The following is a 26,382-nucleotide window of genomic DNA, read 5'->3' as shown; positions in this document are numbered from 1 at the left end:
TTTTAAATACAAGAAACTTGAGAAATGAAAATTTTAATTTTTTTTTCAAAATCTAAATATCCGAACCCGATCCGAAATAACCGAATCCGAACTAAAAATACCCGAACCCGACCCGAAGTACAAAAATACCCGAACGGATTCTACACTTCTATACCGAAATACCCGAAAATCCGAAATACCTGATCCGAACCCGAACGAGTACCCGAAGGCCCACCCCTAGTTCTATGATTCTATCTTAGAAAGAAATAATAAAAGAATGAATTGTAAATGCTCTTGTATAGGTGGATAAAGCCTACATAATGTAAAGAAACTGTAGTCATTAACATGTGAATTGGAATATTCACGAATACTAGTCCCACAATAGTGTTGTCCAAAAAAAAAAAAAAAGTGCCACAATAGTTGCTGACTTGCTTCTAATGGAAATATATCAATCGGGATGTTACGTAATCTCACCAAAAATACAAGGACTTGATTGCTAATTACACACTGTTGTAGTAGATAAGATTATCTCTTTGCATAAATCAACGTCCCCACCACCAATTACACGCAATTCATCAATTTCAATTTCAATTTTTATTCCTTCTTCTTCTGCTACCGAATCCTACGCCTCACCATGTGCACGTTAGAGAAGCGCGGCAACCTCTTCCTCCTAACCCTAACCGGCGACAACGAGCACAGATTCAACCCCGACGCGATCGCAACCATCCTCTCCCTTCTCGGTCAAGCCAAATCTCAAGCCAAGCGTGGATCCGTACTCATCACCACCGGCCAGGGAAAGTTCTTCTCCAACGGATTCGATCTCGCATGGGCCCAAGCCTCCGGATCCTTAACCGGAGCCGCCGAACGGCTTCACCAGATGGTCGAATCGTTCAAACCCGTGGTCGCGGCGCTCCTCGACCTCCCTATGCCGACGATCGCCGCCTTGAACGGCCACGCCGCCGCCGCGGGGCTGATGCTTGCCCTGAGCCACGACTATGTTTTCATGAGGAAAGACCGTGGGGTCCTGTACATGAGCGAGGTGGACATCGGGCTTTCCATGCCGGACTACTTCGCGGCGATGGTGAGGTCTAAGATCGGGACGAGCGCGGCGAGGCGCGAGGTGTTGTTGAGCGGGAAGAAGATTAGGGGAGAAGAAGCGGTGGCTTTGGGGATCGTTGACTCGGCGGCGCATGATAGTGCGGAAGGAGTTGTGGAGGCTACTGTGGGCCTTGCGGAGAAACTCGCGGCGAAGAAATGGAACGGTGATGTGTATGCGTCGATCAGGAAGAGTTTGTATCCGGAGCTTTGTGAGATTCTTGGTTTAAAGGCTACAATCTTTGCTACACCGAAGCTCTAAAGACTTCTTTGAGTGCGATTGTTTTTTTTTTTTGGTTTAATCAAAACCAGTTTCTTTATGGGTCTAAACACATGTTGAAGTTTGAATTATGATCACGGAGACAAGAAAGATGTTCAATTTTTCTGTCTGTTATAATAAATGACCGTGTAGTTTCGGACAAGCAATGATTTGTGTTCTTTTCAGCGACATATCTACCAGTCCAGTTTTCGAATGATGTATACTTAGTGGTCATTACGAAATTGCAAAATGATGTTTTTTCTAATCAAGAAAGACAAAGTAGAATGGTAATTTAATTTCATAAAACTTAGATTCACAAGAAGTAGCGTATGGATCAATTCAATCTGTCAAAATATTTATATGTAATATAAACAAGCAAAGGTTCACAGTTCCACCGGTAAAGCTAGGGAACTCTTTCAGATTGCAATACTTCAATGTTCAGTCCAACAGTCAGTTGAGAAACCTTGCATCATCTTTAGTTGCAAAGGGTCTGATGTTGCTTCACTTCGTTGTTGTATGTATATAAATCTTATATAATTATTACAGAATTATAAGTGAGCGAGTGGTTAGTAACTTAGTATGCATGGTGAAGCGAGTGTCTATGCTTGGGTCAAATCCTTTAACCATAACAATTTTTAAAATTTTATCCTAAACACAAAACAACCTCGTTTGTCTATTTTAGTGGTTGCCTAACACTTTGTTAGTCAAAATATTATTTTGAGTTATGGAAGCAAATTTCGATAGAAAATTTGAATTTTAATAAAATTTGAATCATATTTGGCATAGAATAGTTGTTTAGGTCATATTTATCAAGATTAAAATTATTATGGTCAAGATAGGCTATTTTCCAATAGTCTAGATAAAAATGTACGCATTAATGGCCGGGCATCAACGGCTTGCAATAGTACAATATACATAGGGAGTTACGGTTGGGAAAAGTGAGAATACTATTGAAACTAGCAACAAAAATAAGTTTTACAAAGGAGCTAGTTCACATCTATATTTCTACGTTTCATCTGTATATGGAATGACTGAACTCTACATACATGGTATACTACAAGGAATATGAGACTAGAATGCAAAATGACTTGAATGTTAGATCTTTGAATGTTTCTAATAAAGATGAACATAATTTCGAAAAGCGTTACCTTGTCCCAGATGAGAGCCATTCAAAATGGAGGAAAGTTCCCAAAAAATATTTGATGTAATTCATACTCTCCTTATTTTATAATGATGAGTATTTTGGATTCTCATTTTTAATGCATGTTTATCAACTAATAATGATTAATTTTTTGAAATATACAATTAATCATTATTAGTTGATAAAACATGCATTAAAAATACAGCAAAATATATTTTTAAACAATTTTTCTTTAAAACATTGAAGTTTATGAAACGGAAAGAGTATATGCTATTAAAATACTTAAATTATTTGTTTAATGTTTAAGTATTAATTGGGAATTGAATAATAAGATGCATACTAAATGGGTCTGATTGGTGACATTTTCGAGAACACAAAGAACGAATAGGAAATGAACGTATAGGAACAAAATTGCAGAAATAAAAAGGAATGTTTGTTCATTATCAAATTTAATAAGTAATTTTTTGTTTTTTATTTTTCTACAAAAAAAAGAATAGGGAAGAACAAGAATGAAAAATTATTCCTTTTGAATGGTGATTTTTTTGGGAATGATAAGGAATTCAATATTCTTTTCGTTTCTTGGTCACCATTCAAAAATTATATAAGTATTTTGTGAGAATTTTTTAAAGTTTTTACACTGAAAAAGACGTCATCGCATTATAAAAAATTGATAGAACATCATTTGCTTAAGTAAACACGTGTTCTATAGTAAATACGAAAGACATTGACTAACACGCTTTCATTTGTTTAAGTAAACACGTGTTCTATAGTTAATACGAAAGACATTCACTAACATTGAAATCCAAAACCCCATACTGCAAACGTATGATAAGGCGATAAGGCAGGATATGTGAGCAGCGGTGAGCGAGAGAAAGGTAACATTTAAAGATGGCGAGGAAGCTTTAAACGTCGGCGAGAGAGACATCAAAATGCATAAAATCAGATAGGGATGAAGTGATTTTAATTTTCGTCTGCCTTAAACTCACAGCCAGAGTCCAGTCACTCGACGATCACTGGAGGCAGGACCGGCTCAAATACACCATGGACATTGGATCCTGGACCAGTGGCGGATCTAGAAACTATACGTATCAGGGGCAGAAATAAAAATTACTAAATAAAATATAAAAAACATTGTCATAAAACCGTACAAATCATTATAAATGGATCCTACGCTCTCTCATGGATTGAAATCGGTTCACCACTGCTTCGTTTGTAACAGATTCAAACAACTCCTTTTCAATATAACATACTAAACAATCACTTAGAAACTCGTCTCCAATTCGGTTGCGTGTAGCTGTCTTCACTAATTTCATTGCAGAAAATCACCTTTCAACATTTGCAGTAGCAACAGGCAATGTTAAAACCAACTTCAAGAGCCTATAAACTAAAGGATGTACAAGATGCTTTTTTGTTTCCACCATCAGACGAGAAAGATCTCCAAGATTCTTCAAATTCTTAAACCGTTCATCGTTTTTTATATTGTCAATGTAGATTCCAAGATGGTGTTCCATAGATAGACACTCTCCAAAACTAAAATCATCAGGATATAACTTAACCAATCTCAACAGCTTTGACTTATCAAACTCACGGAAGAAATTGGCAGGACTTAAAGAAGCCATGCAAATAAGCAAATCAGTGTTTACCTCAGTAAATCGATCATTAAGCTCTTGAAGTTGCAAATCCATAACAGTGTAGAAACAATTAACCTTATAATGATGCAGATTGGTTACACCTGTTTTTTTCCTTGGCCTCCTTAAATCCACAAATTCTTCATCCATCACAAGCATAGTAGCTTTATTCTTTTTGCAGAATGATGAAACTTTACCCATTAGCAAATCCCATCCATCTTCTCGAAATTATTGCAACTCCCGTTTAGTTGAATCTACAAGTGACATGGCATTTGAAATATCTTGATTCTTCATTTGTAAAGCCATTGACAAATTCTCAGTTACTCCCAAAATAAACAGCATCAACTGCAAATAGAACACACAATCGAATGTGTGAAAATACTTGAGAAGACCATATGCTTGACATCTTTTTGAGTCATCAGCACCTTCATCTTGAACACTTTCAAGGATTTCAATGACTGAAGGAAACAACTAAACCAGACGCAGCAAAGTTTTATAATGAGAACCCCAACGAATATTTCCAGGCCTTGGAAGAGAAATCTCTTGATTTTGCCCCGTTCCAGTGTTAATGTCACCACTGTCAATCCCTTCCTCCACCCTCTTCCGATTCATATCAAGAAGTGTATCTTTCCTCTTGCAAGAAGCCACAACCACATACAGCAAAGTCGAAACCATGTCAAAAAAATTACTAACTTCAAAGCTCTTTTTCGCAACTGCCACCACAACTAGCTGAAGTTGATGAGCAAAACAATGTACATAATAGGCTGAACTATTTTCTCTAGCAACCAATGCTCTCAGCCCATTAAACTGTCTCTTCATATTGCTTGCTCCATCATAACCTTGTCCTCTCAACTGTTTCAGGTTCAACCCATGTTTTGCAAACAAGTCATCAACTGCAGATTTCAAAGATAAAGAAGACGTTTCTTTTACATGAGTAACTCCCACAAATCTCTCTTTAACTAATCCACTTTTATCAACAAACCGAAAGACAATAGCCATTTGCTCTTTGTTAGAAACATCTGCAGACTCCTCGACCATCAAACCGAACACTCCATGATCGATTTCTTCCATGATAGATTTCAGTACTTCTTGAGCAAAACAATGTACAATATCTTTCTGAATCACTTGAGAAACCATCTGATTATTTTTTGGAGCGTTCTCCAAAATAACCTTACTTACAGCGTCATTTTGTTCTCCGTTATACTTCAAGAGCTCTACAAAGTTTCCTTTATTAGCAGAATCTTTTCCTTCGTCATGACCGCGAAAAGGTAATCCTTGTCGTAACAAGTACCTAGAAGCATCAACTGAAGCATTTAACCGGATGCGATATTCATTTTTCACCACATCGCCTTGCTTATAAAAAGCATGCACAATTGACTGACCTTGGTTCATCAAATCATCACATCTCTTAACAGCAATATTATGAAAGCTATTAATTCCACCTACATGCTCAGATAAAGCCTCGGGGTTTTTCCAACAAGAAAAACCTTCAGTCACAAAAGCATGATTTCCACCTTTTTTTGGTATGTCATCTCTGAACAAATAGCAACACAAACAGAATGCTTTATCTTTGGAGACGTTGTACTCTAGCCAATTACCATACTTCTCAAACCAAGCTGGATTAAACCGCCTCATTGCTGTTCCAAACTTCTTCTTTTGAAAAACATGACCATATGGTTGACATGGACCTCTAGTTAAATATTTCCGCCTTACTTCGTCTTTTTGATTCGGAAGATACTGCGATATCTTTTTTCTTTCAGCTGGATCCCATGGCAAAGAATCCAAATCATCAGAGTTATCCAATTTATCCAAATTTCTTTTAGAATCTGAAGCACTCGTTTTGTTATAATATCGCTCCATTTATCTGCAAATCAGTAGAAATAGTAAATTATTATAAAGTCAATTACATTAAGACTTTTAACATGTTACATATATAATAATATTGGCTGGGTCTAAAATTATTCTACATTAACATCACAAGTCAAAACCTTAAAACATATCATCAGACAATTTTGGAACAGAAAGCAATAAAAAGAGAATCAAACAAACATTTAAAATAGATATAATCATATAAACTAATTAAATAAATAGAAAAAAAACTTACATGGATAGGAGATTTCGTGAGTGATTCTAGCCGGTGGAAAAAAATTGCAGGGGAAGAAGAAGTTTAGAAGACGACACAAGAAGTTGAGAAGACGACGACGAGTACACGTGACCTAATTGATTTTCCTAAAACAAATATCCATATTTTCTATTTATTTAATAAAAACTATTTTTATTTAAACTGGATTAGTTCTGCTAAACTAAATAAAGCCCAATTCACTAAAATATGAGATTGTAGATATAAAAACAAACGGACTTTTGTTTTATATTTATATGAATTGGAATATTTTTAGTTATGGTAATTATTTAGAGTATAGGGGGCAAAGAAACAATATAATAACAGGGGCATAACTTCAATTTGTTATAAAACTAAACTAATTTTCATATTTCCATGGTAGGCAATTTTCATATATCGGTCATGAAAAATCTCAAGGCAAGAGGGATAAATGGAGATACATATTGTGCTCGATGCGGAGAACCTGAAGAATCAATTAACCATGTATTTTTTGAATGTCCACCGGCACGCCAAGTGTGGGCATTATCCAAGATTCCGTCAGCTCCGAATTTTTTTCCTATTTCTTCATTGTTTGCTAATATGGATCATCTATTTTGGAGAGTCCGGCCAAAGATGGATGATCATCAGTTTGCATGGATTTTATGGTATATTTGGAAAGCTCGAAATAACAAAGTTTTCAGTAATTTGGATATTGATCCGAGGGATACTCTTCAATTAGCTGAAATAGAATCATCACTTTGGGCAGAAGCACAGGTGGGAAATGACCCAACGAGAGGGCTCTCGGTACAGACCAATGTTCCCCTAGTGACACAAGGTCGATGGTGTTTTCTAGATGGTTCATGGAAGGATGAGGATACATTCTCAGGACAAGGCTGGTATAGTACTTTACCAGGGTTTGATGGGCTGCTAGGGGCAAGGAATGTAAGGGCATGTCTTTCACCCCTTCATTCGGAGATAGAGGCGTTGATTTGGGCAATGGAATGTATGAAGAATTTAAGACAGTTTCAGGTAACGTTTGCAACGGATTGTTCTCAATTGGTGAAGATGGTTTCGGAACCAGAAGAATGGCCAGCATTCGAAAGCTATTTGAAAGACATACAGTTTCTCAAAGGAAGTTTCCTCAACTCAGATATCGTTCATGTACCTCGGACAGCGAATCTTCGGGCGGATAGTCTAGCACGCAGTGCTAGGAAACAATCGTCCTTTGTCGTTCACATGGATGCGGAGTTACCGATTTGGTTTACAGAGTCAACATGAGTCTGTAAATTCTTTGCTGTCAAAAAAAAAAAAAAAAAAAAAAGCAATTGCCCCCCCCCAACCCTCAACGTACCTCCGCCTCTTCCCTGGACAAAATAATTTTAAAATTTGTTTTACATATATTTATAGATAATTTTTAAAAATTTTGGACTCCTATTCCTAATTTTTTTTTTATAAAAAGCTGAACCCTTTTCTAATACTATTTTTGCAAAAAACATTTAACCCGAAATCCACACTTCTTTGCCCTTACCCTTAAGCCGGCCCTGACTGGAGGACCACCGGAAACGTCAACCGAAGGTAACAGAGTATGAGAAAAGTTGTTGCAGCTCACAAGAACTTGGGTGGGACTTGGGTGAGGGAGAGGGTTATAGGGTGCAATGTTCACTTTTATTTTCAACTTCTTCTCTTTGTTTTTAGTATACACTAATCAACATAACAAAGCTATTTCCAAATAATAACACATCAGACTTTTAAAAGTCTATATGAGAGTCTATGTTACATGGAAATAGAAGTGGGTATGTAGAAGCGGAAACGTATGGAAGTGCATAAACGAAATTTTTAAAACAATTAGGAAACGGGTATGTGTTGAAAATGTATCTACATATATATATATAAGATTTTTAAAACAAATCTAGAACTAAAAATTATATGAATTAAATTTAAAATAAAGCATTTATTCATTTATAATAATTTTGAAATGATTTCATATTAAAATTGTAAAAATACAAAAAAATTATTATATTAATTATTTTTAATACTTTTTAATCAATTGACATAATATATTTGGATATATGATTTATCTTTAATAAAAATTTCAATGCATAAAGATAATGTATAGTATTAATTTTAATATTTTAATATTTGTATTCTCTCTATTTAATATCATTAAAATTGGGATTTTATATAAATTAAAAACTATAAGACATTGTGTTTTTTAAAAGAATGGAATTTTTGTATTTTTTAAAGTTCGTGTATTTTTAAGGAATTGTTTTTTAATGATTATTCATGCTATTTGTTTTTTAATTAAAAGAGGAGAGGTGCGTGCATGTAAAGGAGCCGCGTTTTATTGGTGGCCGACGTATATACTTAAAATGACAGGGACGCTTTTGATTGGCCAATCGACGTGTAAAATCGTCCACGTGGCGTATTCTTCAGAAGGAAGCAGCGACTTGAAAATTTCGAAACAAGTCTTTGAAGAATAGTCCTCTCCCTTTTTTGACCCCTCAAATCCCCAAATATTACAAAGTTCGCCTCTTTGTTTTCTCCTTCTTTTTATGTCTCTCTTGATTTACGCATCCAAATCTAATAACTCTCTCTCTCTCTCTTTCTTTCTTTCGGTCTCTGCCTTGGATTCGTGAGAGAGCTTCAATGGAGTTGGCTTCCTTCGTCGGTAGAGCTCTGTTCGTTTCCGTATTCCTTCTCTCCGCATGGCAAGAGTAAGCAACTTTCTTCTACTCGTTCTAGATCTGCTCCTCCTTTGACTATTTTGTAATCTTCAGTTTAGGTTTCTTCTCTCAATTATAGCTTGATTTGATCTTTTTAATCATCTCATCTGTTTTTTCTAATCTTGGCACTTGGGTTTGCCTAAAGTTCTTTACTTTCTTGATTTGATAGAGCTGAAGCTGTTAGTTGAGTTGGTCTTGTAGTAAGTGATATCATTTAAGACAAGCAATGCTTATTAGGTTAGTAGTCTCTTATGATTGTGACTCAACCAATGAACATGTACTAGCAATTTCTCTGCCTATTTCATGTTTTTAAGTTAAACAATTTGTCTGATTTGGTTGAGGAGATACACATAAAGTATGGTTGCTCTATATTGATGGTCTCAATTGGTTCCAGGACCACTTCATTAGTAGATTTCTTATGTTTCTGCTTTTGCTTCATGGATCGAGCAGGTTCGATGGTTTTGGCGATGATGGAGGTCGAGCAGCTAAATCTTTGAGACCAAAGTTCAATGCTTTTGTTAGCCACGTGACTACTCATACCGGCCAGCAATTGCCACCAGTTGATGTAAGTGCTTCATATTCTAGTTCAAGAACAGTATTAATAACAAAATAGGTGCTGATGCTGAAACCTCTTGTGTTGTTGTTTGTTCAGATGAAGATTCTTGTTGCTGCTGCTATAGCCTTGAAGGGCATTGGTGGACTTTTTTTCGTCTTTGGCAGCTCTTTGGGTGCTTATCTCTTGGTATGTAACAACTCTTCTTTTTTCAAAGATTATTAGTCTTTTTTTTTTAAATTTGATTTACGAATGAAAAAACTCTGTGGTTTCAGCTTCTGCATCAAGCCGTTGCCACCCCGATTCTGTATGATTTCTACAACTACGATGTTGACAAAAAGGAATTCAGCCAACTGTTTTCCAAGTTTACTCAGGTTAGAACTTTACTGGTTGAAATTTGATTTCCATTTTTAGTCTTGAACTAATCCAAAGCTAAGATCCTCTGTTCTGTGTGTTTTGACCATTCCTTCAGAGCTTGGCACTCCTTGGGGCACTACTCTTCTTCATTGGAATGAAGAATTCGAGGAGACATGGTAGGCAACTCCGGAAGAAGGCTCCGAAAGCTAAAGCAAACTGATGATTAAAAGGATGTTTTTCGTCGGTTTGTTCAAGCTTGCGTCTGTATTTTTATTTTTACTTTTCTTTTGGAAACCATGAGGAGAGGCAAAATTTTTGCTTATTTCCTTGAGCTTATTGAGACACTTTTTGTAGAGACTTTTTGGTTCTCTAGAGAAAATACCATTTCAATTTCGGATTTTATTTTTGCCGTTTCCTTATCTATTTTTAGACGCAGTTTCATCATGTAACTGGTGCACTTAGTTTAGTCGTGCCAAGAGTTCTTTGCTCGTCCATATATAACCCGTTTTCACTTTCTTTAATTGACGCTAATTGGCAAGTAGCGATGGTGAACATGCATAACTTTTTTTCACAGAACTCGTTACTTTGTGATAGACTACAAACTCAGTGAAAGTTAGAAAATAAAATATTTTGCAGAATGAAGAGTCAGCAGCACGAAGCTCTCGTAGCTCAGTTGGTTAGAACACCCGTTTAGTGAGCGGGAGTTCGACTCTCAACGAGAGCATTTTATCTTTTTGTCCACTATGTGGGAGGGAACAGAGTGTGTTAAAATATTTGCATAAAGCCGAATAAGGAACAACAAGAATCCTATAACCAAGTTGATCATCAGATATCTCATCTCTAAATACCCTTTGGTTGCCAAACAAAATAGAAGCAGCTGAGAGTTTAAGCAGGAGGCATGAGTAATGCCACACTGGCATGTAACCGTAACTACTCGGATAAATTAACAGCCGTCTTGCCTTCACCAAATGGAACTGGAATCTTAGCCATGAACCCTGAAGATGGAACCAGACTTTCAGTTCTCTCCTTCTCCGCCTTCAACGAAAGCTTTTCCTCACTCAGCTCATTTTTCTCTGGCTATAAAGCCAAAACCAAACCTTTACTTAAAAAGATCCACTCTCAAGATTTTTGGTTATAGGAGAAAGTGAAAACCAACTTTGAGACTCTTGATTTCGTCGTCTAAAAGATTCTAACTAGTTTCTTCAAGCTCATGATGAGTTGATTCAAGACACGTATTGCATCATCGAGTCTAGTCGGTTAACTCTTCTTAGCTAGGCTTTTATTCAATACTTCACTCTTCCATATACAGTCTAGCCAACTAATTCTTTTCCTTCTCAACTTGATTCTTTGTGACTAAAGTCACATCTCAACTTCTCGTTGGGCTTGTTGTAATTGGTTGGCTTTTGCTTCTTCTTCTTTTCCTTGGTTACTTGTGCTCCAAGCTTCTTCTTCTTCCTCTTCCATTCCTTTGTAGCTTCTTCTAAGCTACTCTTCTTTATTCTTCTTTTCTTGGAGTATTTAATCAAAGTTCAATCTCAACATACCTACTTCTGAGCCTGCAAGTAAATTGCAGTATCTTACTTTAACACGAACAGAAACTCAATATGCACTTAACTATGTATGTCAAAAGTGCATATACCTTCTGTCTCTGATTTTGCCAGCCTCAAACGAATACTGCGGTACACTAAGCGCATCTTAGAGATGGGAATCTTCTTCACCAAACACATTGATTGCACTCTCACCGCCTACTTCCATAGTGATTGGGCAGTAACAGACGAAATAAAATCTACCGCTAAAATTGTAAGCTACTTATTATGGATCATTAAACAATTAAAAACTTTAGAAATTTGAGTAATTGTTTTATTGATCTTTCTTCCATTTCACAGTTGAGAAAGTCAAAGGATAAACTAACCTCTAAAGTATGCAAGGCTTTTTAATTCGTGAATTCTCAAGCCGAAGCCTATCTAAATGTAAGCGAAGAATTTGAAATACCTTTACATACAACCTTGGCAATGGGTCAAAGAGACACAACTCTTCTTTGTCTAGATTTTTAAATCATATGCTTTCTTTGTAGTAAACGGGGATGTGAGGAGCATCAGGCCGAAGAATTGTAAAGTAGCATCAAAGATAGGTTACTTACGAGGTATAGCCATCATGTTTGCACTCTGCAAAACAGATTGGAGAACAAAGGAGCATTGGAATCTCATTAGTGTTGATCCTAGTCACTCAAAATAGGTACACGAGGATCTACAAGTGATGGCTAAGAAGTCGTAAGCATTGTATTTGATTATTTGACTAAGATCACCAAAATTTATTATCAAAAAAGTAACCAAAATGTATTTTATTATACAAAGCTAAACAGAAACAACCACAAAATAATAATTGTACTAATCTCGTTCAAAGAGACTAGGCAACTTATATGGACTAATCACTTTTTTTGCCTTCACCTGCTAAAAATGTTAAGATAGAATTAGAGTTATGTATCCTTAGAAATATAAATCAGGATTATACAAACAAACAAAAAAAACTCTCTCCAAAAAATTACAAGGTTGCAAAAACATATGATGAATGAGCAACTCCTCTACCGCTTGATGCATAAAGATAGATAGTCATTTGATGCAATAATAGTCCTAACTTCCTCAACTAAACCGCACAGCAACTAAAATAAGCCGTTATGCCTTTAATTCTTCCTCCAACACAGTTTTCTTCTATCTGCAATAACAACATAATGAAACTGTGAAGAAACAAATGTTTGCAATAAATTAACTCTAGTAGTGTTGTTCTTCTAGACAATGCTTTACCTCAAGAGTTAGAGGAGGCGAGGAGAGCCAAGCAAGTTCTTCCAATTGTGCTAAATCGACATTTCGCGGTAGAAACATTATGATGTTAGGCGTAATGGTTTGAGCAATCTGAAACAGTTTGTACCTACAGAAAACAAGACCAACTGATGTTGTATTTCACATGAATAGTTACAAAAATGACATGAATTGTTACCCGTCTTTTGGTTGGAGCATGTCCAGTGTGTAAGTCTCAACTTTGTTATACATTGGTCCTCCCCATGGTGGTGAAAGAAACAATACATCTCCCTATCGCACAACAACAAAAGAGTCAAAGAGAATCTTTTATACTTGCAGACAGAGAAAGAAGATTTACTTTGAGAGATGGAGCTAAGTGAATGAAATCACCAACGACATAATCAACACGGTCATCAACCCCATAAACCAATGCGTTGTTAATAGCCATTTCGACCTTCACAGGATCAATGTCTATAGCAATTACGGAAGAACATCTATTCAAAAGAAAGGAGACAACTTTGGTTTAGAAAACAGCATACAACCAGAGAAACAATCAAACAAGCTAGAGAGAGCCTTACACTTTAGCAAATTGGATTGTGTTGCCACCAACGCCTGAGAAACAATCGATTACCACTTTCCCGCGGCATCTCTCTGCTTGTTTGACTGCGATTTCCTCGGGGGTTACAGAGTACCATCCTTCTTCGTCCATCTCGATACCTTCGTCGTATCGAGAGAAGAGGTTGTAACGTTGGAGCCAGTACTTGGTGAGCTTAGGACTCGTACTTTCTTCTTTCTCTGCCGGTGAGTTTATCACTGAGTAAATAAAGAGATGAAGAGACAGAAAGCAAACAAGTCGCGGGTGGGGTTTTTCATCAGAGGAGGAAGACAAATTCAAATAATTGGTAGAAAGTTTACGGATTGAGCAGCGACGACTGTTACCTTGCTCCAAGAGCGATCGTTTTCGTTTCCTGGCCATCGATTTCGAGTTGGTGTAACTCGTGTTTCAATGCCGGAAAAAAAAGTGAGAAAACCCTCCGACAGTCAGAGAAGAAAGAGCTGCAGGGTTCGATATTCCTGGAAAACGGAAAAAATTCGACTTTTTTATTATTTGGAAATTATTGGCTTTAAACCTTGATTCTCTCCACCCGTATAGACTAAACCGGTGAGCAAAGGAATAGTCGAATAGATAAATCGCTCCATGAACCGGGTTTACCCGACCGGTTACTTTGCTTTCCGAAACCACGCCTTTGCCGAAACTGAACCGGAATTTTGGAGCATATTCGTACGATTTTCTGATTTTCTCGATTAGACCAAGGCCCTTGTCCTTCCTTGTTTCTGACTATCTCCTCTTATAATTGATCAATCTCGGATTTCTCTCAACTTCCCCGCGTACGGCCCGACTTATTGAGGCCCAATCAAAGTGTTGACCGAAATTAGATCCAACAATAATCTTATTAGGTATTTAATTTATCATATGATTTTGATTCTCTTATAAATTTCTAATTTTTTTTAAAAAAATATTTGTCGAAATAATTCATCAGATATTTAGTGTATTTTTAATATTGAATGTTTAATCTATCTTATTAAATTAGAAATACTTTAAGATTTTGTTTGACAACATACATAAATAGCAGTAAGTTAGGTAAAAAATAATGGGCTTATGCTATTAAAAAAATTGGAAGTCTAATAAATAATATTAAAAAGTAAAGGGTTTATATTACTTGATATACATATTCAAATCAAAATCATAATTTTAAATTGATTTATATCAAAAATTAATTCAAAATATGCATATATTCATAATTTGATTTGTACTAACATATTTTCTAATAACCTTTATAAAAAAAAATACCATAGGATAGCACTAAAATTTTTTTTTCCATAAATATAGACTCTAAAGATAAAATGACCAAAATGTTTCATTAAAGAGGTAAATATACATTTATACCCCTAGGGTTAACTAATTCAAACCTTAGGGTTTAGAGTTAGAGAAATACCATAGGATAGCACTAAAAAATTTCTATTAGAAATGTAGACTCTAAGAATCAAAATGACCAAAATGTTTCATTACAAAAGTAAATATACAGTTATACCCCTAGGGTTAACTAATCCAAACCTTAGGGTTTAGAGTTAAGGGCTGGGGATTTGGGTTTGAGGTTTAAAATTTTATAAAATAGAAAATAAATATTACCCCTAGGGTTAACTAATCCAAACCTTAGGGTTTAGAGTTAAGGGCTGGGGATTTGGGTTGGGGAAATTTTACTTTTACACTTTGTTGGATACCACTTTTCAACTTTACCATCAGTCTAAGGACATTTTCAGAAATACACATTTTCATTAATGAGCAAAAGACAATAACACCCTTACCTTATCTTCTTCTCCACCATTGGTTTCTCTCCCTGTCCCCGAGTCACCTTCGTCTCTCTCTCTCACCGTCGATTTCCGGCGCCTCTCTCACCGCCTAGTTATGGCGTCTCTCTCACCGTCGATCTCTCTCTCACCGTCGACTTTCGGCGACAAAATCGATTCAAAATCTCCAAGATGTCAACTCATATATGTGATTCACAACTTATGTCTCTAATTTCTGTATTTTTGCTTGATTCGATTTTGTGCTTTCTCTTATCGAAAAATCAAACAAGGTTCTCTTAGATATTTCATTTAAAGAGGTCGATCTAAGAGAAACAGATTTGATAGTGAAACGTTGAGAGTGAAAACATTGAGTATTTGAAAACTTAAATCTGGTTTTGAAATCATATTAAGATTGATCTGAATGGATCTGGCTAAGAAAGAGATTTTCCGATAGTGAAAACTGAATATTAAGGAATTATAACTCCTTATAAATCTGGGTTTCATGAGATTGTTGATAAATACAACTCAATGATTTATAAGGAATTATAACCATTTATAAATCTAGGTTTCTACCAGGAAACCTCTTCTGCAGATCTGCTATGTCTACATAGGGACTCAACAAGGGCTCCGACAATTACTGAAGTGTTGGAAGTGGAGAAGAAAAATAATGTGAGTTTTTACTAAAGTTTATAAATATATTCGTACTGTATTGTTTAGAAAGAGGTTTATAAACATACTCCTTGAAAAAGGGTTACAAGCAGGCGCCTTGGTAAAAAATGTAAAGCGTTTAGACATTTTTAGAATATTTTTCATTTTGTACTTTTTCTGTAACACGTTGCTTGCATCATTCACACACTAGCCCTTAACATTCACATTAGATTATTGAGATTGGTTGCTCTGTTTCTTCTTGGCTTGTGTTTTGTGTGTTAACTCGCATGTTTCACTTGTCTTAACACCTTGCTTGTGTCATGCCCTCATTAGCTCCTGCCATTTACATGAGATTACTAAGTTAACTATATTGTTTCATAATGGTTTATAAATAAGAGATTTACAGAGACTTATAAAACGTTGTTTTATCTTTGTTACAGGGTGTGGTTACTACAGTGTTTGGATTCTCTGAGGAATTCAAATATTTGGTGAACCCAACATATCCTCATGATAAGGACTTTGACAGTGTTATACAACTAGTTCAACAAGGATACAAAGTGTAGAAAATCGATTGGAAACAAGGATTTGTGGATGTTTTCTTACAACAGAAGACATTGGTCGACAAAGCAGGACATAAGACAAATATGTACAGCAAAACCTCTAAGGTCATTGTGTTTTTGATGTTTTATAAGACTTTATCAAATTTGAAATTGCTAAGTTATGTTAATATTATAAGCATTTATAAATCTCTTATTTTTGTTTGAAATAGGAGCAAACACAAGATGAAGAAGAACAACAAACGGAAGTTGATGCTGAATTCGGTGACGGTGATAAAGAAAGAGAAACATCAAAAATCAATGAAGTAAGCTAATATATAAACCCTTATAAATTTGGACTATCATTTTAAAAAAATTATAAGCCATCCTAAATTTGTTATTGTTTTTTTCTCTCTCTTGAAAATAGGGGCATACACTTGAGGAAGAATAAGAAGAACAAATGGAAGCTGATACAGAAGTTGAAGAGTCCGTGCAAGTTGAAAGGCAGAAATGAAGAAGAGGAAGTAAGGTAAATAACTCTCTTTATAATGGTTTATAAATGTTATTTTCTGATCGTGTTCTCAAAATTGAATGATGAATATGTTTATATAGCCATCATAATACTGTTTTGGAACAAGAGCATAAGAAAAATAAAGAGAAAAGAAAAGATGAAGCGTATGAGAAAGCTAAGGAGAAATTTCAAGATGAAGATGGTTCCAAACTCGATAAGTTAATCCAAATGCTTTATGATTTGAATAAACAAGTAGAAGTAATCGAGAATGTCTTAGGAGTGGTAAGCAAATAACTTTACCAAGCACTTATAAATATTTTCACATGTTATTTTCTTTACCTATTATGACATGATTTTTTGAAGGCAGACGGTTATGAGAGTCCATGCAACTATGATGATACAAAAGGTGCACCAAATGATGAAAATGAAGAAGAAGAAATTTCTGGTGGTAAAAGAAATGCAACAGATGATGAAAATGATGAAGAAGAAATTTCTGATACACAGCAACTAACGGAAGTGAATATTCTTAGGGAAAATGAGAATACATAGAAAATCACTCCAGACGAAGACACTGAAAAAAGTGAAAAAAAGATGCATGAAACAAAAGTCACAGTTACAATTCTAAAAAATATAATATAAAGGTTTATAAAATTTTTTATATTAAGCTTAACTAATCTTATCTTTTGTAGATGACGTCATCTACTCCAACATTCACTACTCCAAACTTTGATATAAGGGTATAAAATTTAATATATTTTATAAGGCCTTATAAATTTTAATGTATAAAGCTTAAAATTATAGTTTCTAAATAATTTGTTTACAGATTACATCGCCTATAAATAATTATTCGCAAGAGATGATTAAAACATTTATAAGCATTATCTATGGATTCATAAACAATAATGTATTAAAATTTATTAAACATCACTTTAAACCTTCATAAAACTCAGATATACTAGTTTATAAAGTATTATATAAACTCAGAGATGAAATTTAAACACAAAAAATGATATGTAAAGGCTGATAAATAACTTATAACCCTTTATATATCTTATAATAAGATTTTAGAAAGCATTATGAAAATTAATGATAAAAAGTTTAAAAAGTAAAATCGGTGATATAAATACATGAAGATGCTCGTTGCTAATTTTCTTAAAAAATAAACTAGAGTAAATGTAAAGTGCAAATGATTTACAGCTTACAATCACTTATAAGAACACGTGCTACACATATATATTACAGAAAGACATGTGTCTTGTTTCTCTTATATGTGTCAAGAACATATATATTACATATAAAAACATGTGTCTTCTCTCTCTTTCTGCTACTCTAATCTTCTTGAACATTGTGTTTCCCTCTGAAAACATAAAAACATAAGGCTAAATATATATATTGTTTTAAAGTTTCTTTTATAAGGTCTTATAAATATAAAAATTGTAATAAATACCTCAATGGGGGTTACTATTTCCAGCAATATGCAAATCATGAGTAATTAAAGCTTCATCCCGTGTCTGAATCGTATTTGACACACTCTTTGATGATAAATAAGTTCTTTTCTGAAACGTTAACAAAAAACATAAAGCTAATAGTAAATCTCCAAATGACATCATTATATTTATAAGGTCTTATAAATGTAAAAGTTGTAATAAGTATTGCTATGGCATACTTCCGGCAATAAGCAAATCTTGAGTATTACATACTATCTTGTAAAATAACTAACTGATAACTAGCATAAACGTTATGAAAGTATATACACAATTAATATCGGTTATGTATTCAATTTATAAGGTTTATAGGTTTAGGAACCAATTAGAAAGTCTCTTAAATCATTTATAAGAGTCTACAGTAATTTATAAGGACTTGTAGAAACAATATATAAGAGTTTGTAAAATTGTTTATAAGGGTTTATAAGGATATATAAATAATTAATAAGAGTTTATAAATTATTTATAAAAATTACTAAAAACAATTTCTGAATTTTATAAAACTTTTAAAAAGGTTTACAATTTTTTTGTAAGAGTCTATAAACCATTTATAAAGGCTTATAAAATAATTTATAAGAGTATGTAAAATAGTTTATAAGGATTTATATGTAAATAATTAATAACTGTTTATAAATCATTTATAAATGTTTATAAAAACAATACATAAATTTTATAAACCATTTATAAGGGTATATAAATTATTTATAAAGAATCTATAAACTTTTTATAGAGGGTATGTAAACAATTTGTTTATTCATGGCTTTATAAAGTATATCTTTTGTCTGTATTTTAATCATTTGATATAGAATCCTAATTTACCTTCATAATTTAGACACTAAAAACATCTGAACGACATGTTTCTTTACTTGAATTCTGGATACAATGTATTATTTCTCATCTTGTTCTCTCTTACATGAAAATTGGCACAAAATCTAGATCATTCAACGTCAACCTAACCAAACTTGATTTCTATTACAAGAAACAAAATGTAGTAAAAATGAATAGTTTCAATTACTTAGCCACAGAATAACAGGCCATTTCATGGAAAGAGCAAGACTATGAGTTGAAAGGACTATATAAGGCTCTCATCTGAACATTAGAGATAATTCCTTGTTCTCAACAAAAAGTTGTCATTTCAAACATAATCTGAGAACATCAAGGTTTCTCCACATCACACTCTTCTCTTTTGTAAAAAAAAAAAACAATTGCAGCCAAATTCACTTAGATGTCCAACTAACCTCTTCAACTTTGCAAGTCTTAGGAGAGATATACGATTGTTTTAGTATAAGAGATGTCTGAAGAAGATGAGAGAGAAGATGGTGTTAAGAAGCCAACTCTGCAACTTTTATAAAGCTTTATAAATCTGCAATTTTTTGATCTCACAAACCACGTTCTTGTTCGGAGTCTCTCTTACTTCTTCAAACAGCTCACCAACCTCGTTGATCTTCAAAATCTAGACACAACCCAATCACATATTATTCCTACGCATAAGCACTCACTTCCAAAAACAAGATTCACTGTAATTTAACTCAGAAATGTGCACTTCAAAATTCAAACACGTCAATTAAATTTGGGGTTTTACATAGATTTAATTGAACTAATTTACTCAATTGAACTCGGAAATCAAATCCACTGACACAAACTATCTTTAAGTTTGTCGATCGTGTTCACCGGAGCTTGTTGGTGTTCACCGGAGCGAGATTTGGTCGAAGCAATTGGATATGGTCACTGGAGCGTCATTGGTTCAATCATCATAACCTGATTATAAGAAATATATGGATCAAGGAAGAAATAAAAAATATTCAACACAAAAAAAATCTCAAAACAAGAAAGATCAACAAAGACATATCAAAAACGATAATATATAAGCACTACGTTCTTCACTGATAAATATTTATAAGATTTTATAAACTTGAGATTTGAAAACTTCACGAGAAAAACTCCGTCTTCCTTCGCAGAAACATATCGATTTTGAAAAACAAAAGCTACAATTACAGAAAGAGACAAAAATCAACATCTATTATCCTTTGACCTTTGTTAGCGTTTCTTAGCGTCGTGAGAGAGATCGCCATAGCTTCGTCGGATCTCGCCGCAGCTTCGTACGATCTCTTCATAGCGTCGTCGAATCTCGCCGTAGCTTCGTCGGATCTCGCCGGACAACTCTGCAGAGTCGTCCAATCTCGCCGGAGAACTCGTCACCGCCGGAATCTGTCGCCGATTTATGAGATGATGAGATTTAATTATCGTGAAATGGAAGAGAGAAGAGTTAGTCTTAGGCTTAATTAGTTAGGGGTATAAAGATACTTTGCCAATTAAAATTTTAATGGTAAAATTGAAAAGTGTAAAGTTGAAAAGTGGTATTAGAAAAGTGGTATTAGTGGCAATTCCCCATTCGGGTTTGAGGTTTAAAATAGAAAATAAATATTAAAAATTTGAAAATAAAATTTTTTAAAATAGTTTCAAAGAGTATTTTCGAATTACAAAAAGAAAATTTGAAACAAAAAAAATTAGAAAAAAAATTATTCAAAATAAAAAATTATAAAAAGTTCAAATTTGAAAACATATAATCTAAAACTATATTAAAAAATTTATTTTTTTATTTTTTTATAAATCTAGGGTACTAGTATCCTTTTTACCTATTAAATGAAACATTTTAGTCATTTTTCTCCTTGTGGTCTATTTTTGTGACCAAAACTTGAAAATAGTCTATTTATGAGAATTGCCCTTAGAGTTAAGGGGTGAGAATTTGAGATTGAAAATTTAAAATTTTATAAGACAAAAAATAAATATTAAAATTTTGAAAATAAAAATTTTAAAAATAGTTTCAAAACATATTTTCGAATTACAAAAAGAAAATTTGAAAAAAAATAAAAAATAAAAATAAAAAAAAAACACTTTCAAAAAAAAAATTATAAAAGAATTAGAATTTGAAAACATATAAGGGCAAATCTCCAAAATAGCACCTTTCTAAGTTTATATCACAAAAATAGCATTCAAAAACTAAAATGACCAAAATAGCATTTTATCTTTTGAAAAATTTAAATTTTTTATTTTTCAAAATTTGAAATCTTATCCCCAAAACCTCACTTCTCAACTCTAAACCCTAAAACCTAAACTCTAAACCCTAAACCCTAAATTCTAAACCCTAAACCCCATCCCTTGAGTGCTATTTTTGTGACTTTTGGCCTTGAATGCTAGTTTGGGAACAAAAACTTGATTTAGTGCTATTTTGGTCTTTTTCTCAACATAAAATCTAAAACTATAAAAAAAATTATTATTTAGAGTATTTTTTTTATCATAAAAAATTATTATTTTTATATATATCTAGAGTATTAGTGTTATTTTACCTATTAAATGAAACATTTTGGTCATTTTCCTCCTTATAGTCTATTTTTGTGACCAAAATTTGAAACTTTTCTATTTAGGAGAGGTGCCCTTATAAAAATGTTTTCAATATATATAAGAAAAATACAATACAAAGCCCAATTTCAAACACCTTAAATTATGATTTTTATATTTCACATTGAAATTTAAAAATATAATATATCTGATTATTTATATGATTGTATGTTTAAAATATTATTAATTATAAGAAAATTTATTTGATGGTACATATAAAATACGATTAATTATATGATAGCACATATTTTTATAACCTATGATGACACATATAGGATATATAATAGTGACTAGGGGTGGGCTTTCGGGTTTGTTTTTGGGTATGTTTGGGATTTTGTGTTCGGTTCAGATCTTTGAGGATTCGGTTTAGATTTGGAGAACCAATTTAAATTATTTTTACAAAATTAAAATTTATTATATGCTTTAGTTTAAAAAAAATATAAACAATAGAATATAGTATATATAAATTTGAATAGCATATGTCAGATTACCTAACTTAACATATAAATTGGTTTGGTTTAAATATTTGGATAGAGAATTAATAATTATTTAAGTATTTTTGGAGTTTTGAGTATATTTTAACTATTTTAGATATTTACGTTTGATTATTTGTTTATATTTTCAAGTATTTAAACGAACTTAAAAGTATCATATATATTCTGGATGTTTATATATATATATATATATATTAAATCTAAAATAATTAATATATATAAGTATATAAATCTATTTTGGATACCCAAAATACTTCGGTTCAGATCGGATTAGGTTTCAATTCTTCAAATACTAAAATTTGAATAGTTCGGATATTTAATCAATTCCAGTTCGTACTTGGTACTACTTATTCGGATTGGGATCGGTTCGATTCTTCTAATTCGAGTTTTTTTTGCCTAACCCTAAATAGTGACATAAAAAACAAGTAGCATCATATTTTTTAAAAAATACATCCGCGGGTCAAAATCTAGTATCTTATTAACTTAGTTAATTTTCAGAATAAAATTTATATATAGTTTGTCATAACATTACTAAATACTATATACAATAGCTTATTTTAAGTTTTGCCTTAGGCCCTTAGAAAGCTAGGCAAGGCACTGGCCAAGGGGGTCGATGATGAGGCAGACTGAATCGTTTGTTGTGGTGGCTTTTAGCTCTAGTTATACAAAGAAGGAAAGAAAAAAAAAAGATAATAGTGGGCTTTGGTCGACATTTTTTTGTCTTGCAATTCGTACTAATGTATCGAGTATTTCTCATCACATTCAAAACATTTTTTTGGTATAGTTTGTGTGTTTTCAAAATATAAAATTACTTATAAAGTGGTGAACTTACTGGCTGCCATTATCCTTAATTCAGCTGGTTCACTGTGTTATGTATGTGTTACCTTTTTCATAAATCATCGTGAAAGTCGCTGTTGTGGATTCTTGATGATGTTTTGTGTGTGGTTAGTTTAATATTCTTTGGCGCTCTTTTTGATGGATTTAAATTGTGTTAACTAGAATTTTTCATTATTTTTCTAGTTTCTTGCGAGTTGTATTAGTATAAAGATATCCTATAAGCTGGTTGCTTGCCTAATCTTTGGTTCTTTGGTATGAGTCATAGCAAACCCGTAACAGCTGAAGGCAGCTCACGTGATAGCTACACATCATAAGATATACATTCTATAATACTAATCACAAAAGTCAAATACATTCATATTTCCATGCTTGAATCATTCCAACGGCTGAGTTGGTAAATCTTATTAAGTCTCTAGAAACTTTACAAGCTAGATATGATCAAATTGTTTTTTTCGTCCTTTAAAGATTATGAGAACATTTCTCTGATTTGTGGTTCCTTTGCGGCCCCTTTCATGTAATTAGTTACGTAAGCTTTAGGGTATATTCCCTTTTAATAACTGGTGTTTATTGTTTCTAGTTTATTTCCTCAGATAAATCTGATTTTCTTTTTGAATTGTTCTGCCATGGTTACTTCTGGTTTAACCCTATGTGCGTACATGTTGTGACGTTTAAACTAGAAAAAGTGGGAGAAGAGTAAAGTGAAGAATATGAGCTAAAAGTCAAAATAAAATAAAATACAGCAAAGGGGGCTAAAGATTACAAAAGTTATGTTAGTCATTCTCACGTTCTTTAACGTTTTAAGTAGTGCTTTTTCCTTCCATAATTTTCCAAGCATTAAGTTGCTAGAAACCATAGAGAAATAGAGAATATTATTTCTCTCCTCTTCAAATCTTAAAGGTGATGATGATGAAGAAGCAACCTGGTTTCTTAAACTGTCTTTTGACTTTTCTTTTGTCTTGATCACTTTTCAGGTATTTGTCACGTGAGAAGAAGCCAAGCATGGCGTCTTGGACATCATCTGAGTTCCTCTATGTAGAGATAAAACCACCAGGTATTCATTTCCTAGAACGTTTTAAGCGTTCAGGCAAACTCTCTTTCAAGCAATATCAATGGCTGGTCTTTGGCTTGACCTTCGTCGCCTATATCGCCTTCCACGCTACTCGAAAGCCCAACAGCATCGTCAAAGGAACGCTCTCTAAATCACCAACCGGACACTTCAAGACCACGGACCAAGGCGGATGGGCTCCTTTCGATGGTCCAGACGGAACAGCTCTTCTCGGACAAATCGACTTGGCTTTCCTCTCGGTTTACGCGGTCGGAATGTTTGTCGCTGGTCACTTGGGTGATCGTTTGGACCTCAGGACGTTTCTAACGATCGGTATGGTCGGGACAGGAGTGTTCACCGCGCTCTTTGGTGTTGCTTTTTGGGCCAATATCCATAGCTTTTACTATTTCCTAGCCATCCAGACATTGGCTGGATGGTTTCAGTCTATTGGATGGCCTTGCGTGGTTGCGGTTTTGGGGAACTGGTTCGATAAGAAGAGGAGAGGGGTTATCATGGGTGTTTGGAGTGCTCACACATCGATAGGGAACATCGTTGGCTCGTTAATCGCGACCGGGCTTTTGAAGTTCGGTTGGGGATGGTCTTTTGTTGGTCCAGCCTTGCTCATCACGTTTCTTGGCCTTGTGGTTTACCTCTTCTTGCCTGTGAACCCTCCTGCTGTTGAAGCTGAGAGAGATGGAACTGAAGTTGATTCCACAATGAGACTTGGTGACACCATTACTGAAAGCTTCTTGAGCTCCAGGATGAGTACTGGTTTCGACAGAAGAGCCGTAGGGTTCTTAGCCGCTTGGAAGATCCCTGGTGTTGCCATTTTCGCCTTCTGTCTCTTCTTCACGAAACTTGTGTCTTACACTTTCCTTTATTGGCTACCTTTCTATGTAAGCCAGACCGAGATAGGAGGAGAGCATTTGTCACAAGAGACGTCTGGAAACTTGTCTACACTCTTTGATGTTGGTGGCGTAGTTGGAGGAATCTTAGCTGGATACTTCTCTGATCAACTTGATGGGAGAGCAATCACAGCTGGGGGATTCATCTACTTAACAATCCCAGCTCTGTTCCTGTACAGAACCTACGGTCATATCTCAATGACAATCAACATCATCCTCATGTTCACGGCTGGTGTGTTTGTTAATGGACCATATGCTTTAATCACAACCGCGGTTGCAGCTGATCTTGGTACTCACAAATCGCTTAAAGGAAATGCGAGGGCTTTGGCTACAGTCACTGCTATTATAGATGGAACAGGATCTGTTGGTGCAGCTATTGGACCTGTTCTTACCGGTTACATCGCAGCCATTAGTTGGGATGCTGTGTTTTACATGTTGATGACCGCAGCTTTGATCTCTGGATTGCTTCTTACTAAGCTTATTATAACAGAAGTGAAAACTTTGTTGTATGGATCATCTGAAGAGGATGAAATTGTTTCTGCTGCTTCTGAACCAAGACCTCCCATTGATGTCCTCATATGATATCATCACTTGTTTTTGTGTGTGTGTGTGTGTTTTTTTGTTTAATCTGACGTGTATTGTGTTGATGACTTGGTTCTTTTTGTCATTGTAACAACTTTTTTGTTTAAAGGTTTGAACGAAAACAATCAATTCTGATTTATTTCTGAAACAAGTAACTAAACCCAAAGAGGATAACTTCATATAGAAGTTATCTTTCTTATTTATTAATATCTTTGGAAACGATCCAATTGCAATACAATAAGAGCCAATTGCAATACACAATGGCAGGCAAAGAAGACTATTTAACTTCTTCAGAACTTGCTGGAATATCGGTAAATCATACTCCTAACGTAACAGTGGTTTGTGAGAGATATGTTCCTAACCAAGAACTCCCCTAGAGCTCAAAGGAAATGTGGAATACAGTCTGAAAGGTGATCGAAGAAGAAATGTCACCTTAAGGAACAGTAACCCATGGATGAAATGTTGGATAAGAACAAATCAAAATATAAACTCTTTTTTATCAGCAATTTAAATAGACTCATATAGACTGTGCAAACCAAACTGATAGCTCCGCATCCATATGAACAACAAACAACGGTTGCTTTTTTGTACTGCGTCCAAAACTGTTCACCTTTGAATTTTGTGTTAGTGGTATATGAATCACTTATGACCTGTTAAAACTTTTCTTCAAGATCTTTATGTCTTTCAAATAATTTGCAAATGCTGCTCATTTTTCTGTTTCCGAAATCATCTTTACCAACTGAGAATAATATGTTGCAAATATAATAGTAAACTGCCTTAGATTCCTCATGCATTCTATTGCCCAAATAAGAACCTCTATCTCCGAGTGAAGTGGCGACTGACTCGCTCTTGTATTCCTCGCTCCCATTAAACCATCAAAACCTTCCAATGTGCTATACCACCCTTGTCCCGAATAGATTTCTTGATTTTTCCATGATCTATCTGTAAAATACCATCTATCTGG

The 26,382-nt window shown here is 34.3% G+C and overlaps 6 protein-coding genes across 9 annotated transcripts; 4 read left to right on the top strand and 2 right to left on the bottom strand.

The window, feature by feature from the left end:
- Positions 1-369: 369 nt before the first annotated feature.
- LOC103833439 (enoyl-CoA delta isomerase 2, peroxisomal) lies at positions 370-1,550 on the top strand. The gene has a single exon (XM_009109524.3). It carries the CDS (start codon positions 614-616, stop codon positions 1,334-1,336), a length of 723 nt encoding a protein of 240 aa, XP_009107772.1. The 5' UTR covers positions 370-613; the 3' UTR covers positions 1,337-1,550.
- Positions 1,358-6,020, bottom strand: LOC103833438 (zinc finger MYM-type protein 1-like). The gene has a single exon (XM_033276917.1). It carries the CDS (start codon positions 5,960-5,962, stop codon positions 4,574-4,576), a length of 1,389 nt encoding a protein of 462 aa, XP_033132808.1. The 5' UTR covers positions 5,963-6,020; the 3' UTR covers positions 1,358-4,573.
- Positions 6,021-8,670: 2,650 nt separating this feature from the next.
- LOC103833437 lies at positions 8,671-10,235 on the top strand. The gene is made up of 5 exons (XM_009109522.3): positions 8,671-8,914; positions 9,374-9,488; positions 9,576-9,665; positions 9,752-9,850; positions 9,949-10,235. Exons 1-5 carry the CDS (start codon positions 8,847-8,849, stop codon positions 10,051-10,053), a joined length of 477 nt encoding a protein of 158 aa, XP_009107770.1. The 5' UTR covers positions 8,671-8,846; the 3' UTR covers positions 10,054-10,235.
- A 1,924-nt stretch (positions 10,236-12,159) lies between these two features.
- On the bottom strand, positions 12,160-13,842 carry LOC103833434 (trimethylguanosine synthase). 3 transcript variants are annotated; one of them, XM_009109520.3, is made up of 6 exons: positions 13,544-13,842; positions 13,207-13,441; positions 12,987-13,122; positions 12,828-12,919; positions 12,635-12,758; positions 12,160-12,545 (listed from the first exon to the last, which is right to left on the bottom strand). In XM_009109520.3, the coding sequence occupies exons 1-6, from the start codon at positions 13,602-13,604 to the stop codon at positions 12,477-12,479; spliced, it is 717 nt and encodes a 238-aa protein (XP_009107768.1). In that variant the 5' UTR covers positions 13,605-13,842; the 3' UTR covers positions 12,160-12,476. The 3 variants fall into 3 exon arrangements, with proteins under 3 accessions (XP_009107768.1, XP_009107769.1, XP_018508971.1); XM_009109521.3 differs by having other exon boundaries at positions 13,568-13,842; XM_018653455.2 differs by having other exon boundaries at positions 13,207-13,423; positions 13,568-13,842.
- A 265-nt stretch (positions 13,843-14,107) lies between these two features.
- Positions 14,108-19,347, top strand: LOC103833433 (F-actin-monooxygenase MICAL3-like). 2 transcript variants are annotated; one of them, XM_033276920.1, is made up of 5 exons: positions 14,108-16,290; positions 16,395-16,487; positions 16,589-16,690; positions 16,774-16,954; positions 17,040-19,347. In XM_033276920.1, the coding sequence occupies exons 1-5, from the start codon at positions 16,217-16,219 to the stop codon at positions 17,181-17,183; spliced, it is 594 nt and encodes a 197-aa protein (XP_033132811.1). In that variant the 5' UTR covers positions 14,108-16,216; the 3' UTR covers positions 17,184-19,347. The 2 variants fall into 2 exon arrangements, with proteins under 2 accessions (XP_033132811.1, XP_033132810.1); XM_033276919.1 differs by having other exon boundaries at positions 17,036-19,347.
- A 2,871-nt stretch (positions 19,348-22,218) lies between these two features.
- On the top strand, positions 22,219-25,555 carry LOC103833432 (putative glycerol-3-phosphate transporter 3). The gene has a single exon (XM_033277615.1). The coding sequence runs from the start codon at positions 23,886-23,888 to the stop codon at positions 25,416-25,418; it is 1,533 nt and encodes a 510-aa protein (XP_033133506.1). The 5' UTR covers positions 22,219-23,885; the 3' UTR covers positions 25,419-25,555.
- Positions 25,556-26,382: the final 827 nt, after the last annotated feature.

The sequence above is a fragment of the Brassica rapa genome, chromosome A08 (genome assembly GCF_000309985.2).
Source record: "Brassica rapa cultivar Chiifu-401-42 chromosome A08, CAAS_Brap_v3.01, whole genome shotgun sequence".
In the NCBI taxonomy this organism is placed as follows: domain Eukaryota; kingdom Viridiplantae; phylum Streptophyta; class Magnoliopsida; order Brassicales; family Brassicaceae; genus Brassica; species Brassica rapa.
This window is presented reverse-complemented; position numbering and strand designations above follow the sequence as displayed.

Bases quoted from the DNA above. Each gene is read 5' to 3' on its own strand.
- LOC103833439 (XM_009109524.3), top strand. From the start codon at position 614: ATGTGCACGTTAGAGAAGCGCGGCAACCTCTTCCTCCTAACCCTAACC.
- LOC103833438 (XM_033276917.1), bottom strand. From the start codon at position 5,962: ATGGAGCGATATTATAACAAAACGAGTGCTTCAGATTCTAAAAGAAAT.
- LOC103833437 (XM_009109522.3), top strand. From the start codon at position 8,847: ATGGAGTTGGCTTCCTTCGTCGGTAGAGCTCTGTTCGTTTCCGTATTC. The intron at 9,489-9,575 runs GTAAGTGCTTCA...TTGTTTGTTCAG, and splicing joins AGCAATTGCCACCAGTTGAT to ATGAAGATTCTTGTTGCTGC. The intron at 9,851-9,948 runs GTTAGAACTTTA...CCATTCCTTCAG, and splicing joins TGTTTTCCAAGTTTACTCAG to AGCTTGGCACTCCTTGGGGC.
- LOC103833434 (XM_009109520.3), bottom strand. From the start codon at position 13,604: ATGGCCAGGAAACGAAAACGATCGCTCTTGGAGCAAGGTAACAGTCGT. The intron at 12,920-12,986 runs GTAAATCTTCTT...GTTGTGCGATAG, and splicing joins ACTTAGCTCCATCTCTCAAA to GGAGATGTATTGTTTCTTTC. The intron at 12,546-12,634 runs GTAAAGCATTGT...TTGTTATTGCAG, and splicing joins CGCCTCCTCTAACTCTTGAG to ATAGAAGAAAACTGTGTTGG.
- LOC103833433 (XM_033276919.1), top strand. From the start codon at position 16,217: ATGTTTTCTTACAACAGAAGACATTGGTCGACAAAGCAGGACATAAGA. The intron at 16,488-16,588 runs GTAAGCTAATAT...TCTTGAAAATAG, and splicing joins AAACATCAAAAATCAATGAA to GGGCATACACTTGAGGAAGA. The intron at 16,691-16,773 runs GTAAATAACTCT...ATGTTTATATAG, and splicing joins AATGAAGAAGAGGAAGTAAG to CCATCATAATACTGTTTTGG.
- LOC103833432 (XM_033277615.1), top strand. From the start codon at position 23,886: ATGGCGTCTTGGACATCATCTGAGTTCCTCTATGTAGAGATAAAACCA.